At 37.1% G+C, this 16757-nt stretch overlaps 1 protein-coding gene across 2 annotated transcripts in view; it reads left to right on the top strand.

The window, feature by feature from the left end:
- Positions 1-10507, top strand: part of AFF1 (ALF transcription elongation factor 1) — a 145928-nt gene extending 135421 nt beyond the window's left edge. The window contains exons 20-23 of one of the 2 annotated variants that reach the window (XR_002084563.2): positions 361-449; positions 2015-2100; positions 6335-6458; positions 10433-10507. Coding sequence is in view for 1 of the 2 variants with exons in the window: in XM_019465067.2 (XP_019320612.2) it covers positions 361-365 (5 nt within the window). In the remaining variant the exon portion in view is untranslated. Of the gene's footprint in view, positions 1-360; positions 782-2014; positions 2101-6334; positions 6459-10432 lie in introns of those variants that run through there. The other variant, XM_019465067.2, reaches the window with a different exon arrangement.
- Positions 10508-16757: the final 6250 nt, after the last annotated feature.

Below are 16757 nucleotides of genomic sequence, written 5' to 3'. Positions count from 1 at the left end.
CTGAAGGAGCTAATGTTTTACGCCAGTGGTTTTAGAAAATCAGCAAGAACCTAGATACTGAAATCTGACTTGGCGAATTTGAATTCTGGCCCCTGAGTTTGCTATGTGTCCTTGGGCAAGTTGTTTAACCTCTGTGGGGTTTTTTCATTTATAAACTTTGTTGATTTGGTATGTACCTAGTAAGATGGTGAGGATTGTACAAGAGGATATGGAGAGTGTTTAGCATAGTGCCTGGCATGAACACTCTTAAATTGGTGGCTCCTTTAATTTATTCCTTCCCCTTGCTGCACCACACTGCCCACAGCTACCCTCCAGCCTCAGACCTCACTACCCACCTCTTTTTCATTTTTTGTTCCTTAGGTTAGGTTGACCTCTACTTATATTGGTCCTAATGAATAGATACCCACCCTCGGCAAGCTTGTGGTAAAGTTGACAAGCAGCAAGAACTGGTAAGCATGCAATGGCAAGTGTGGGAAAAGGGAGTGTTTCAGTCATTAAGAGAAGGGAAGGGATCTCTAGGGAAGAGCTCTCATTTGAACTAAGCCTGGAAAAATGGGTCATAAAATCTCTGGTTTTCATCTTTTTCACAAATGCTATCCGTGTCCTATCTTGTCCATTATAGATTATCAGTAGTGGTTGTCCGTTGCATGGTTGCAACAGTTTATTTAACCAACCTTGTTAGACATGGAGATTATTTCTAAGTAGGGGATATTATAAAGAATGCTTCTACAAGCATCCCTGAAGCAAACTGTTTGGACAGATTCAGCACTTAATATTGTAGTATATTATCCTTAGTATATGTGTGCATGTATATATTTATGCTGAATTAGATTTCAGCCCTAAAAAGTTGAGCATGCATTTCCCAGGACATTTTCCAATGTCAGTAACATGTTACCAACTAAGAAAACTTTTTCACAAACATCTAAAGTTCAGTTCATGTTAAAATTTCAGCATTTGTCCCTGAAAGGCCTTAGGGCTTATTTTTCAAACCAGGATTCAGTCAAGTTTCATGAATAACATATATTAAAAACATTTGTGTGTTTCCACTAAGTGTGGAATTCCTCTAACTTCTATATTTCCTGCAAACTGGATTCAGTCTTAGACTCTTGATTATATTGGAAAAGACCCTACAGAGTATGTGGTATACTTCACACGGTGTTACATCAGGAGACACCTAAACTCTCCAGTGATGCTAACTTTGAGTGAGTGGTTAAGATATGACCACCAGAATGCTGTTGTAAATACAGGCTTTTTCCTGTTTCAACATCTTCCAACATCCAGTTATTTTAGCATGCATTGATAATCCATTGCCTTTCCGATTCTAGATATCATGTTTAGAAAATGCAAAGGGAGGGGCGCCTGGGTGGCTCAGTCGGTTAAGCGTTCAACTTTGGCTCAGGTCACGATCTCGCGGTTCACGGGTTTGAGCCCCACATCGGGCTCTGTGCTGATAGCTCGGAGCATGGAGCCTGCTTCAGATTCTGTGTATCCCTCTCTCTCTGGCCCTTCCCAACTTGTGCTCTTTTTTTTCTCTCAAAAAATAAACATTAAAAAAAAATGCAAAGGGAAAAGTTACCTAATTTGATAGATGGGAAATGGTATCTTCTGATGTTTTCATTCAGATATTATTCCTGTGGTACATAGTTTTTTTCCCCATCACATACCAAGTGGCCATTTGCAGTGCATGGGTTATGTGACCAGTACCCCAAATCCAGTTCAAGTGTCCAATTCAGTAGATGTGGGGAAGGTTTTCACCGAAATCATGTAATGAGTTCACCATTAGGAAGGGTTTTGTTAACAAAGAGAGAGGATGCTGAGCAGAAAAAGGAATAGATGACTTCCCTTCAAGCTATTAATTTTTTTCCTTTTGATTTATGTATTTACGATATTAACCTCTCCTTATGTTATAAAGGTTTCCTCCAAATTATCTTTTGCTTTTCAGTTTTTATTAAGGCCCTTTTAAGCAGAGCTTGTTTAGTTTTAAGTAGGCCAACTTCTGCCAATGTCTTTGCAGTTTCTGCTTCTGGTGTCTTGTATGTGTGGGCTGCTTCCCAGACCCTGAGAGGCTTTGTATTATTTAAAACCAGCAACAACTCTAAGGTAAGTAGTAATTTCCCTCGGTGGCCTTGTTAGTATTTGTATTAGCAAGTATTTAGGCACTTGTGGAGCCTGAATTATTTAAATAGATATTTGTTCACGATTTACCAGAGTTGTTGGAAATGTAAATTGTCACATTCCAGGCTACTTTTACTTAGGACACCTAGGTGTTTAGAACCCTCCAGTCCATTCCAAACAACTTTGAAGGCCAGCGGGTGTTTACCGTAATATAATCAGAATTTTATCTGCTGTTATTTTGGCTGTGCTTAGATAAATGTACCCGTCTAGTCTGTTTTGTCTTAGAACAGGACTCTTTCGGTGTTTGCGGTTTCCCTGTAGACCACACTCCGCTGACATCAAGGCTCTGATAATAAAGACCTGTGCCCTTCTAACTGACTGCAGGGTGGACCTTGAATGCTTTCTAAACAGACAATTCTATTTTAGCTTCAAAAGATCATGTGCTTGCTCTGGATAAGTGCTGTAAATCACCCTTCTCTGTTGCTGCAGCCCAGTCCTAACATCTTATTTACCTTATTTCATGTGTAGGCGGCAGAAACAATTATGGGTTTGTATCTCTCTACTGCTAAGTATTCCTATAAATTATCATCTAAGCAACAATACACACAAACAGGCGTACGCACACACATTTTTCTGTAGGTACATACACGATTAGATGTGAAAAATGAGTTGTACTCAACTGCATGGGCCTTAGAAAAATGTCTTCAGTTAACTATTCAATTCCCTGCTTTTCTATCTTTGTCCTACAGTCTCTGAAGAAACTATTCCTGCTGGTAGGACTTAGCACGCAGGATTGTAGTTGAGGACTTTACAAGCATCTTAAGGGAGTGATATGCTAGAGTGGCTTTGCAGAGCTTCCCAATCATGTAAATTATTGTGGATTTTTTTTTTAAATCCTGTTTTCAACTGATCTACAGATAGGCCATTAAAAGAAATCAAATGAGGGGTTCCTGGGTGGCACAGTGGGTTAAGTGCCTGACTTACTGCCAGCTCACGTCATGATCTTGTAATTTGCGTGTTTGAGCCCTGTGTTGGGCTCTGCACTGATAACTCAGAACCTGGAGCCTTGCTTCAGCTTCTGTGTCCCCCTTTCTCTCTGCCCCTGCCTCCCTCTCCCTCCCTCTCTTTCTCTCTCTCACTCACTCAAAAATAAACCTAAAAAAAAAAAAAAAATCAAATGATGGGGCATCTGGGTGGCTCAGTTAGGAGTCCAACTTTGGCTCAGGTCATGATCTCATGGTTCATAGGTTCGAGCCCCACGTCAGGTTTTGTGCGGACAGCTCAGAGCCTGGAGCATGCTTCGGATTCTGTCTCTCTCTCTCTCTCTCTCTCTCTGCCCCTCCCCTGTTCATGTTCTGTCTCTCTCCCTCAAAATAACATTAAAAAAAATTTTTTTTAAATCAAATGACATAAAAGCATGTAGAGCAAAAACTACAAGAGCAGGGGCAGCTGGGTGACTCAGTCGGTTAAGCATCTAACTCCTGATTTCAGCTTAGGTCATGATCTCACAGTTCGTGAGATGGAGCCCTCCATTGGTCTCCGTGGGCTGTCTGCTGACAGCGTGGAACCTGTTTGTGATTCTCTTTGCCCCTCCCCTACCCGCACTTGCTCTTTTTCTCTCAAAATAAATAAACATTTAACAATCAACAAAAAAGTCACAAGGGTAAACGTATTTCATCCATTTCCCTCCAGAGCTAATAGCCATTACTTTTGGTGCATCTCATTCCAGAACTCATTGCGCACTTATACGTTGTTTTTAAACATAAATTTGGAGTATATTTTGATTCTTTTGATTTTATATCAGTGTTTTTATGGTAATCCTATTTTGGATGCAATATATTGTGTAATAAGGATATATCTCCCTTTATGTAAACATTCTCACATTATGCATACAAGCCTCCCCTGGGCCTCTGCCGTTATTCTGTTACAAACAGCTGTACTGAGGAATCTTTCTTTTCTTTTTCTTTTTTAGGAATCTTGATAAACACATCATTGTGCATTCTTTTAAGTATTTTTACAGGATAAATTTTTGTAAGAGGGATGTCTCAGTCAAAAGTGAAGTCAAATTTAAAATTTTTGATGTTACCAAACCTACTTCTCCCAAAAAGCTCTTATAGCAACTGTGGATGGGTATACATTCTTTCCTTTTTTTTTTTTCTTTCATTATGATATGTGTATTCTTTAATCCTCCCCTCCCCACTTACTCTCTGGTAACCATTAGTTCTCTAAGTTAAGAGTGTTTCTTGGTTTATCTCGCTACCACCACCTACCACCGCCTGTTTTGGGCTTCTTTCTTAAATTCCACGTATGAGTGACATATGGTATTTGTCTTTTCTGACTGACATTTCATTTAGCATTATATTCTAGCTCTATCCGTGTTGCAAATGGCAAGATTTCATGCTTTTCTATGGCTGAATGATATTCTGTTGTGTATACAACACATCTTTATACATTCATCAGTAGGCACTTGGGCTGCTTCCATAGTTTGGCTATTTTTAAGTTTTGTTTGTGTATGTGCGCGTGTGTGTTTTGTTTTTTGGTTTTTGGGTTTTTTTTTTTTTTTTTTTTGGAGAGAGCACATGTATGCACACATGCATGAGTGGGGATGGAGAGGGAGAGAGAATCTTAAGCAAACTCCATGCTCAGCACAGAGCCCTATGCTTGGCTCGATCCCACGACCCTGGAATCATGACCTGAGCCGAAATTAAGAGTCAGACACTCAACAGACTGAGCCACCCAGGTGCCCCTATAGTTTGGCTATTGTAAATAATGCTGCTATAAATGTAGGAGTGCATGTATCCTTTTGAATTAGTGTTTTTGTATTTTCAGGGTAAATGCCCAGTAGTGTGATTACTGGATCATAGGGTAGTTCTATTTTTAATTCTCTTGAGGAACCTCCATACTGTTTTCCAGAATGGCTGCACCAGTTTGCATTTCCACCAAGAGTGCAGGAGGGTTCCTTTTTGTCCACATCCTTGCCAACACTTGTGGTTTTGATTTTAGCCATTCTGAGTGGTGTGAGGTGATATCTCATTGTGGTTTTGATTTGCATTTCCCTGATGATGAGTGATGTTGAGCTACTTTTCATGTGTCTGTTGGCCATCTGAATGTCCGTGGAGAAGTGTCTGATCAGGTCTTCTGCCCATTTTTAAATTGGGTTGTTTTGGGGGGTATTGAGTTGTAGCAGTTCTTTAATGTTTTGGATACTAACCCTTTATCAGCCATGTCATTTGCAAACATCTCCCATTGAATAGGTTGTCTTTTAGTTTTGTTGATTGTTTCCTTTGCAGAAACTTTTTATGTAGTCAATGGTTTGTTTTTATTTCTTTGACCTTAGACCTATCTAGAAAAATGTTGCTACAGCTGACATCAGAGAAAATATTGCCTATGCTCTCTTCAAGGATTTTTATGATTTCAGGTCTCATATATTTAGCTCTTTAATCCATTTTGTTTTTGTTTGGTGAAAGAAAGTGGTCCAGTTTCATTCTTCTGCATATTGCTGTCCAGTTTTCCCAACACCATTTATTGAAGAGACTTTTTCCCATTGTATATTCATTCCTCCTTTATTGAAGATTAATTGACCATATAATTGTGGGTTCATTTCTGTGTTTTCTATAACTTCGATCTTTGTGTGTGTTTATGCTAGTACCATACTGTTTTGATTACTACCGCTCTGTAATATAACTTGAAATCTGGAATTGTGATACCTCCAGTTTTTACTTTTTCAAGATTTCCTGGGCTATTCAGCATCTTGTTATTCCATACAAATTTTAGGATTGTTTGTTCTACTTCTGTGAAAAAATGCTGCTGGTGTTTTGATAGGGATTGCATTAAACCCATAGATTGCTTTGAATGGTACAGACGTTTGAACAACTTTTGTTCTTCCAACCCAGGAGCATGGAATGTGTTTCCATTTCTTTGTGTCCTCTTCAGTTTCTTTCATGAGTTTTCAGAGTAGAGGTCTTTCACCTCCTTGGTTAAGTTTATTCCTAGGTATTTTATTCTTTTTGGTGCAATTGTAAATGGGACTGTTTTCTTAATACTCCATTGCTTGCACCTCAGAAAACATCATCTGTGAGCTGCTTACAATTCCCATTTCTTTTTTTCCAACCCTGTAGGAGGCAATGATCAACCCCTAAGTAAGTGAAACTGCATACATCATTGATACACAGGATTTGAAGCTCCATTAATCTTTAAAACATATTCATTGTCCAAGCAGATGACATTTATCCTGGATAAAATGGAAGCTATGAAATATGGGCACAGTTTTGAGGATCTATGGAATGAATTTCACCATAGGTTTCTCTATGGCCTACAGAGATCAAATCTAAAATTTGTTACAGGTCAGTCCCCAGCCTCACTTGATTATCGTCCTAATAACCTGATAATTTGCTTATTTTAGATGAAGATAAAAGAGCAAGGGAAGACTGATTTCTTATCCCCATGAAGTTTAATTCTATCCATTCAATAGTCTGAGTGATTCCTTTGTGTAAAGTGACATGCTTCAGAATGTGTGTAGCACAAAGTATAGGTCAAGGTGCCTGGCTTCCGGATGGCATGTCTCTTTTCCATCCAGGTGACAGGTTAACTTCAGATCTGGTATTTTCCCATTCAGATAGCCATTGTCCTTGCCTCTGGCCCATCCTAATATAGATGCTATTGTAAAACTAACACCCTGTAGCTACAATGTTCAGAGTTATTTCAAGCTTGACAGCATGGCATATGTCAGTGTATCTATTAGGCAAAGGACAGCACTCCTCTTGTGTCTATGTATTTGTCCTGAATTCACCAGAGCAAAATGGAGCCACTCAGTCTTTTTCCCTTTCATTTACTACCTCCATGATACATCCCCATCCCCAGAGCCCAACAGACCTAGAAAATGAAAACATGGAGAAGGGGAAAAGAACATGTGTTAAGCCACTTGTCCTGTATACCTTCCATAGTTGTATTTTTAAAACCACCTTCCAAATTAGTCATTATTATCATGCAGATGATCAAATTTAAGCTAAAGAGGAGTAATTTATGGTCAAGCAGCTAGCAAAAGGTGAAACCCAGATTATGATACTGATTTGTCTGACTTCATTATGAAGAATTTTGCTTATGAGAATGAACTAGAGGAAACGTGGCTTTTGTTGTTGTTGTTGTTTTTTAAATAAGCTCTTTTAATGTCCTCTACAAACAGAATCGTAACACTCTTAACATTTAACCACTTTTGGATTATACTAGAGGCAATTAGTAAAATTGGATTGTGGGTAGGAATTAGAGAGGTTTTATAAAATGGAGCTCAAGGGGCACCTCAGTGCTTCTCTCTGCCCCTTCCCTGCTCTCATCCTTTTCTCAAAATAAATAAACTTAAAAAAAAAAATTTAATGGAGCTTGAGAAGGAAGTCCTGAGAATATGTAGTCACTAGACAATGACTAGCACAGTGGGGGATTTCCCAAGTCAGATGTTGCCTTACATATGCCTTGTAGATTTTATCCATTTACCTGAACCAGTCAGAACACGAGTACATCTCTAGTGCTTGCTGAAATAGATAGGTTTTTTCCTTTTTATGAGGACATGTATTATTTAATAAAAAAAAGTATCACTAGATTTTACTTTTTTGTTATAAACCTTTAAGGAAACTAGCATAAAACAAAAGTTTTAAAGTCATGCAAAGTAACTTCAAAGGTTAAAATCCCAACAAATATGAAATAACTGAAACTGGCAACAGTGTGAATCCCCCCAGGGTCCTCCAAGTTGTAGAGTAGTGGGACCAAATAAAACTTTAGCTTAGAAACTGACAACTTTGAAGGCTGAATGCCTTGGCCTAGCAGGATGTGTCTCACTTTCATGATATTATCTATAAAATACAACCAGAAGCCAAAACAATAATCATCCTCTACCTTGTGCAAGTTACCTAAATGTCTGATACTATTTCCTATCAAAACAGAAAGGGGTTGAAATACATACTATCCTAAAGTCTATGAAAGTAATAGTAATCATGTATTTCTGTTAAATGTGATGGGTTAAAATTTAGAGATACACAGAACTCACTAAAAGGACTACTGTCCTACAAAATCATCATCTTGGGTGAGGGGGAGGAGTACACATCAGTGAGCACTGCTCAGAAAATATGTAGAACACTTTAAAGCTGTTTGCAGTACTCGATGGATAAGCATACACACACCTTACTATATGGTAGTTTTGTCCATATAAATAACTCACCAGACTTAGCTCTAAAACACGTATTTTCAAAAGGCAGAGGAAAAAGTAGTATGTCCCTATTAAATACTTCCAGTATCTCCTTACGTTTGTTTTGGGCATGATGGCAGCATCACTGGATTAATGAAAATCTCCACATATTCTTTGGAAAGCGCTATTCATTATATCAACATTTTTGAAGTTCTAATACATGTTTAAAAATTGTATTCACCCCAGAATGTTTTAATTCCCCTTTATATCCAGTGCTTAACCCAAAGTTGAATAAACTTTATCCTGAACCTTATACGCTTATATCCACCTCAATTGGAAACACAAGTGGACTGGACTATGGAGTAGAATTACTGTGTACAAAAATGTCACAGATGTGTTTCTTCCTCTTGTTTCCCCTTGACTGGGACATTAATCAGCCATGGCAAGACCCCTCCATTATATTCTCTACAGTTCTATGTTCAGGCATTTGAGTATGCATATGTATTTTTGTGCATATTTACACAAATGATGAATCTCCATAATCATTTAATGGATAGGTAAGGATAGTAAAATGCATTGTTAGCATGAAACATTTACCTAAAACACAGGAAGTTAGGGAAATTTCACATATGGACACTTAAAAAAAAATATCCTGTTGCAATAAAACAAAACTTGTAGGTTCTTACGTTAAACCATTAAATGTTTGGTTATACTTCCCTAATTTCCTGAAGCCACATCTTTCATTACTTACCAAATATACATTCCTGTAAGTTAAGTAAATCCCTGGCCAGGTTCCTTCCTTGGCTCAACTTTCTGCTATTTTTAATGTGCATAGTGCTCTCTCCTTTCAGCAGAGCCTAGAAACCTAGGGTCAGCTGAGACCCATTCTCCTAAAACTTTACAACTCCCTACAGGCATATTTACAAAGTGTTACCTGAAAATACCAAGGAGCCACCAGACATTCCATTTGTGTGCAATTCATTAAAAAGAATTTACATTCATTCCACTAGTAAGAATTATTTACTTCTCTGGCTCTGGCTTGAAAGGATGTGGTAGGTTTGAGTCAACAAAACCGTCTCTGGCCTCTTCCTCCCCTTATTCATAGGCATTAGCCACCCTGCAGGTGTAAACCTGTACACCAAGAGATCTGTGTGCATAAAGAGGAGGAGATCTGAAGCAGAAAAGCTTAGGGTTTTGACTATAATGTACCTCTGGGGATTAAGTAAAAGCCACAGCCAACCAGCCAGCTCCTGAGGACTATGAATAGTGGTAATGAGGAAAACATTTTGAACCTGGGCCTCAAATTGCACTCGGTGTGCTAAGCAATGCAGGCGCAACATGAAATGAATGAATTTTAACAAGTTTTAGCTTTAGGCTTCTCATTAGGGCCCTTTTCCCACGTGTAATGTGCAGAATGCACCACTAGAGAGCAACCCTTTACCTTAGGAAAAAAATATATGAATTTAACCACATGAAGCTACACCTTCACACCCAGTAGAATGGCTATAATCAAAGAGGACAACACACAGTGTTGTTAAGGATGAAAAGAACCCAGAAAACTCATACTGTGCTGATGGGAATATAATATAGTACAGCCGCTGTGAAGAAGTTTGGTAGTTTCTTAAAAATTGTTACAACCCAGCAATTCCACTTGTATGAACCTATGAAGATAAATGAAAACATGCTTACATTAAGACATGTTCATGAACACTCATGGCAGTGTTAAGAAACAAATGGAGACCAGCCTTGAAAATTCTCTGAACAGACAAAACCAGTTTAGTCATATAAACAAAGCTTGATTTAGCTTACTTTGCAAGACTAACTTGACCTGGGTCATTTCTTGCTTATGCCTCTGAAAATAAGCAATACTTGAACAGTTCCCAAAGTTGGTATGAAGTAACACACTGACCAATTCCCTATCATTTAAGAAAACACTAATATATTCTAACACTGAATAAACAGTTACTGTTTTCTCATTTTAAAAGCAGCTGCTTGATAACAAATATTCCCCTGAGTCTCATTCCACATATTGGTTTGAGTGTTTCTGGTGTGTGCATAATAAACTTTTACTAATTAACTACTTTGGTGATTGATTGGTTTTACTTCTGTTATTTCTGAACTTCTGACATCTCCTGGCAAAAGAAGTGGGATCCAAAGACCCTGAATGTCTCCAAGGCCAGTGAACACATAGGTGCCTAGTACCCACAAAGCCCAGTGAACTCACTGCTTTCTAGCTAACCCGGGAATTTGAGGGTAAGTCTCTTTGAGATCTGAGGTCTGCTCTTTGTGTTTTGAGCGCTCCAACTTTGTTGTGCACACCTGCATTTTGCTTGTTGAAGCTTCTTGGTTAGTCACTCTGTGCTGTTCAAAGAACGGGGGTGGGGTGGAACGTGATTCACTGTGTTTTGAAACAGTTGTTGGAAAACAGGGCCTCTCACAGTTAAGACATTAAAGGTAAAGATGGGTTCCGTCTGGCCTATGGATGAGGCTCTTGTGCCTTTTTGGAAAATGGCTGATCTTTTGAAATTGTAGTGGCCACTTTGGGGAATTTTTAACTTAGGTCCACCTTAAGCACGTTTAGAAGATTCCAAACCTCTCAGAAACCATGGAATGTATTCTTTAAATGGCATGTAGAAGCTTCTAAAAGACGAAAATGACTCCATAAAGAGCTCTGAAAAAAAATCCTTACAGCATGCAAATAGTGTCTTTGGCCATCTAAGTAGGTACTGTTAATTTAGTCCACCTGCCAGAAACAGTTTGTATCCAACAATTCTTTTGACTGTTGTACCTGAGACGTGGCTACAGTTTTCAAAACAAAAGCTTTAAGAACTTTTTGGATGTCTGTATGTTTATGTAGGTCTAAGTATGTTACAGATAGGTGATATTTTTCTCTTTCCAGATGGTATTACCAAAATTGTAAAGAGCTCTATTTAAAGAAAAGTGTTTTATCAAGATACTCTCAGAAGTATAGAAACTAACCCAGATTTTTTCAAGTTTATGATCTAAGACAATCCTTGATAAATACAAGCTAGTTTAAGTATGCTGGTTTAATAAAAGCAGGTATGTCTTCAACATTTGCCAAAAAATACAATAGTTGTTTATGTCTAATCCAAGCACAATTGTTTAAAGTAATAATTTAAAGTTTATACTAACTCTAATTGAATAATGGGTATTCATTGAATATCTAAATCATTTCCAAACTTACATTTAGCATTTAATGTTAATATACTTTTGGCTTTTTAATTTTCTACAGAGATAAAAGATATTTGGGTCCATTAATAAACATGATTTGTGCCACACTGAAAAATCTACTACTTTAGAAATTGTGAAATATATTTATAAATTTGCCAACCCACAATTACTTTTTTTTCTTAGTTTTCAACTAGGAATTAAAGATCCTAACAGTTAAGAATTCTTATATATATATATAAAACTACTTGAAATAAAAGGGCTAAAAAGACCAACTGCATATGAAAAGAAGGTAAAGAAAACAACGTTTTTTGAATAAGGAAACATATGAAGGACTTTTGGGGTTTTTTTTTCTTTTTAGTAAAAAAATAAAAATTTTGTCCTAAAATAAAATGATTGTTCCAGAATAAGGAAAAAGGACAAAACCTAATTGGATATAGAAAGTTACAGAAGGTTTGTGAAAAGGGAATCTTGAGAAAGGAATTTTATGTGATCAAGCTTAGAATGGACTTGTTTTAAAAAGGACTTTAATATCAGGGTGCCTGGGTGGCTCAGTCAGTTAAGTGTCCAAGTCAGCTCAAGTCATGATCTCATGGTTTGAGCCCCACATCAGGCTCTGTGCTGACAGCTCAGAGCCTGGAGCCTGCTTCAGATTCTGTGTTTCCCTCTCTCTCTCTCTGCCCTTCCCTCACTCATTCTGTCTCCCTCTCTAACCCCTTCAAAAGTAAACATTAAAAATTTTTTTTAACATTTAATATCAAAAGTATACCGATGCAAAATTAAAATTTGGTTTCCTCTGTTAAAACAACTGTTTTTTTCTTAGATTATTGGTCTGCTCTTAAATTATAAACAAAGTTGTTTTGTTTTTAACCTTTATGTAATTTGCCTAGAAAACAGATTCTATGTCTTATGAAAATAATTTGTGGTTCAAGTCTTTATCAATCAAGTCTTTGGTGACTAAGAAAACAAGAGTCTTCTCTATTAAAAAAGCTAAGGGTTTTTCTTTGTTTTGTTTTTACAACTATGACTCTTTCTGTATTTGCCTTTGAAATCTTTTGTCACTTTGGTTGAATGGGTAAGTACTGTCTCACGGTGACTGATGATCCTATCTGATCAAATGTTTTAAATCTTCTGACCTATTTGACAAACTTCCCTCAATCAAATTCTGAATGAAAAAAAAATTAGGCTTATTTTGGAAACATCAAATAAAATGTAATTGTTTAACCTTCTTAGATCATATTTCTGAGATATACATATAGTTCATTAAAATAATTCAGAAATTGTAAGATTTTTAAGAATTTCAAATATGTTAGGGCACCTTGGGGTTCAGTCAGTTAAGCATCAGACTTCAGCTCAGGTCACGATCTCACGGTTCATGAGTTCAAGCCCCACGTTGGGCTCTGTGGTGACAGCTCAGAGCCTGGATCCTGCTTTGGATTCTGTGTCTCCTCTCTCTGCCTGCTCATGCTGTGTCTCTCTCTCTCAATAATAAATAAACGTTAAAAAAAAAATTTAAAAAAAATTTCAAGTATGTCCTAGTATAGTGTTATTAGTCATAATTTCAACTATTATCTTAAAATATATTTCACAAAAATAACCAAATTTTACATGTCAGTTGCATCATTTGGGGGTTGTATATAGAACTCTCACTAGATCCTTTTTAAGTGGGTAATTTTAAGGCTTTTGACATTTACAGACAGTTGTTTTACTCTGATGGTTTTGCAGAAGTGTTCCTGCAAAAATGCTTCATTTTCAAAGAAATTCATGTAAAAGACCTTGACAAGTACTCCAAAATGCAGGCTTCTGACAATATCTTAACAGTGAACAAAGAATTTCTAAAGCTCTAATGGAAAATTGATTCATAAAGCTGCTTACCCAAGGAGAAACAAAACAATTACAACTACATGAACTTATGAAAATGATTAGAATTTTTATGACTTCATTTAGAATACTGCTGGTTATTTAATGTTTTCCAGATTTAAAGGACCCCTTTTGCTCCTCGCTTAAGCTATCTATAGCTTACAGCAATTTGGTAAAGGGTACATTTGCAACAAAGGTTGAAGCATTTATCCCTTTCTTCCCACCTGATCTCTGAATTTGGAAACTCTTATACCATTAGATATACTGCCACGAAAAATAAGAATATTTAATTAGTTCAATAAGAATCTGTTCTCTTTGTAACAGGACACAGCTGGATTAGTCACAGGCTTTTGAAAGTCTAGTCTGAGATTCTTTATGAAAAGTCCTGACAAAGCAGATTTAAAAGAGCCTATATGGTCAATCACTATTCTTGTTGTACTTGTGTAATTAGGCTAACCTCATTGAAATTAGATTTAATTTCCAAACAAATTAGCATGTGGTTATCTCTGGTCATAATGGGGGTGACGAGAGAAATTACATTTCAATACTACACCTTTGTGGACACTGAATTGTAGTGCTATTGTCTTTGAGGTTTTCTTTTCTACCTATAAACTAGACTGGATCCTGAATTCTTCTAGTTTGCTCCAATATTTCAATAGAACTCTCCAAACACCTCCAGTTTCCTCCCACTCTTTTGACTAAGAATCACCTGAAACTAAAACTGCCCTTTTTCCAAAGCCATGCAAGCTAAAGCTGGACAACTAGACATGAACTTCAGAGAAATCACATTAGCTCACCTGTGGACATTCATGCTGCAAACCAGGAAAATCTGTCAGACTGCCACTGTTTGCCCTCACTTCCAGATGCTCTGAACCTAACACTAGGAATCTTCTCAACTGACCGCTCTCCAAACTCAAAAACTAAGTCTATCATTTGCTGAAACTATTAATCTTTGTCTTTCTTTTCTTTCCATAGAGCTGCATCTCATTAAATTACCTGTTTGCTCATATTATATAGAGGCCTAATTTGGGTAAAAGATCACCTAAAACATGACAGGATGAATATAAGGAAGTTTTAAGTAATCATGAGGATGTGAATGCTAATATATCACATTGTACCTATGGAAACAAATGGGTTTCATTTTTTTATTCTAAGTGGTTATCTCTGCTGTGGGGAATTTTTCAGTCCTTGGTGGTGTTCTTACAGTCCTCATGTTCACCTCTCCAGTGCACTGTATACTCTTGAGGGTTTTAAATGCCTATCAGCAGGCACTCACATGACAATTATCATCAGACAGCTGGATGAAATCAACAATAACCACATAAATGATGAAAACGGTGGCTAGATGACCCTCTAGTCTGATGACTCAACTGGATGAAAACACTGAACATGTGATTATTTGGCCTGACTACATAACGGTGGTAACTGAGAATAATGCTATACTGATTAGTAATACTCTCAGACTGCTAAGAAAATTACCAAAACAGGGTGAATTGTTAAAATTAAAAACAAATGGAGACCAGCCTTAAAAATTCCCTGGACAGATAACACCAGTTTAGTCATGCAAAATAAACTAAATGAAGCTTAGTTTGTAAGACTAATTGACCTAGGTCATTTCTTGCTTATGCCTCTAAAGTTCATAAGCAAAATTTGAAATGTTTCCCAAAGTTGATATGACGGAACCACTGACCAATTCCCTATCATTTAAGAAAATTCTAATATTCTAATCAATCACTGTGAAGAATAAACAGTCACTGCTTTCTCACTACATAAGCCATTTGATAATAATATCAATTTGATAATAATACCCCTGAGCCTCATTCCATGGTTTGATTTGAATGTTCCCAGTGTGTGTACAATAAGCTTTTACTAATTACTACTTTGGGGATTGGTGTTACTTCTGTTATGTGCAATGCTGCTGTCAAAAGTTCAGAAATAACAGCCAAAAATTGGAAACAGTCCAGATGTCCACCGTGTGAACAGATAAACAACAGGTGATATATGCATAAAATGCAATACTATCCAGCAATAAAAATGCTACAGTATAGAGTAACTTTTCAGGTGAACCTCAAAAAATGTATACTAAGTAAAAAGCCAGATGCAAAATCACCATATAGAATATGATTTCACCTATACAAATTTATAGATAGAAACCACATTACTGATTGGGGAGAAGTGGAGATGGACTGCAAGAAGTGCTCATGAGAATCTTGGGGGTAATGAAAATGTTTACATCTGGATTGTGGTGATATTGCCACAACTCTAAACTTACTAAATCATGAATTGTAAACATGGTGAGGTTCTATAAATTATACTCCAATAAATAAAGCTGGATCCCCAAAATACACTGACTTAGTACTGTATTAGAATAGGTACTGACAAATGAAACAAGAAGGAAAACTAGAGCACTGTTAGCCTATAACACAAACAGCCACTGTATCATTCAGTCCTGAGCTCTGGTTTCCAGACAGGAAAAAAGATCATTGTTTGCAGATGAATGGGGGGAAATAAAGGAATTTATGGTCAGGTAAAAATTTTATTACTTTTGGCTAGAAGCCAAAACAGAAACATAAAAAAAAAAAAGTTGCAAGTTTCAGGCAGAATGCAATTATTTTCTGAATGAACACCAGTACTCTGGAGTCACATTTATGAAGGGATTTATAACATCAAGTTAACTTAAGGGTCTGGTGTATATAGAATAAGTGATAAACTTGAGACAAGAAGTGATAGACACATCTTTGCCAAGTAATGTTACATATTATGAATTATCCTTTATAAACTAATATTTATTCACGAAAAACAGGTATGATAAATATATGGGACTAAAAACCTCAATCTGTTAAAGTCTATGAAGATATTCAACAAATTTTACAAAGGGCTCTAGCAGTAATAAGAGAAAGGTAAGTGATATCAAGACAAAGCTATGCCCTTTTCTTTGGCTGTAGAATGGCAGTGGCCACGTTCTACTTGTGCAAGTTACTAAAGACTAGATTTTTGTTTCAATTTTTTTCCCCCAATGTTTGTTTATTTTTGACAGAGACATAGAGTATGAATGGGGAAGGGGCAGAGAGGGAGACACAGAATCCGAAGCAGGCTCCAGGCTCAGAGCTGTCAGCACAGAGCCCGACGCGAGGCTTGAACCCACGACCTGTGAGATCATGACCTGACCCGAAGTCAGGAGCCCCTAGATTTTTTTTTTTAAACAGAATACTTCATGAACTATTGAGACCTCATCAAAATAAAAAGCTTCTGCACAGCGAAGGAAACAGTCAGCAAAACTAAAAGGCAACTGACGGAATGGGAGAAGATAGTTGCAAACGACATATCAGATAAAGGGTTAGTATCCAAAATCTATAAAGAACTTATCAAACTCAACACCCAAAAAAACAGTGAATAAATGGGCAAAAGACATGAATAG

The sequence above is a fragment of the Panthera pardus genome, unplaced genomic scaffold, assembly GCF_024362965.1.
Source record: "Panthera pardus isolate Hobbes unplaced genomic scaffold, ASM2436296v1 HiC_scaffold_13, whole genome shotgun sequence".
Classification (NCBI taxonomy): domain Eukaryota; kingdom Metazoa; phylum Chordata; class Mammalia; order Carnivora; family Felidae; genus Panthera; species Panthera pardus.
The sequence above is the reverse complement of the archived record's forward strand: the minus strand, read 5'-3'. Positions and strand labels throughout refer to the sequence as shown.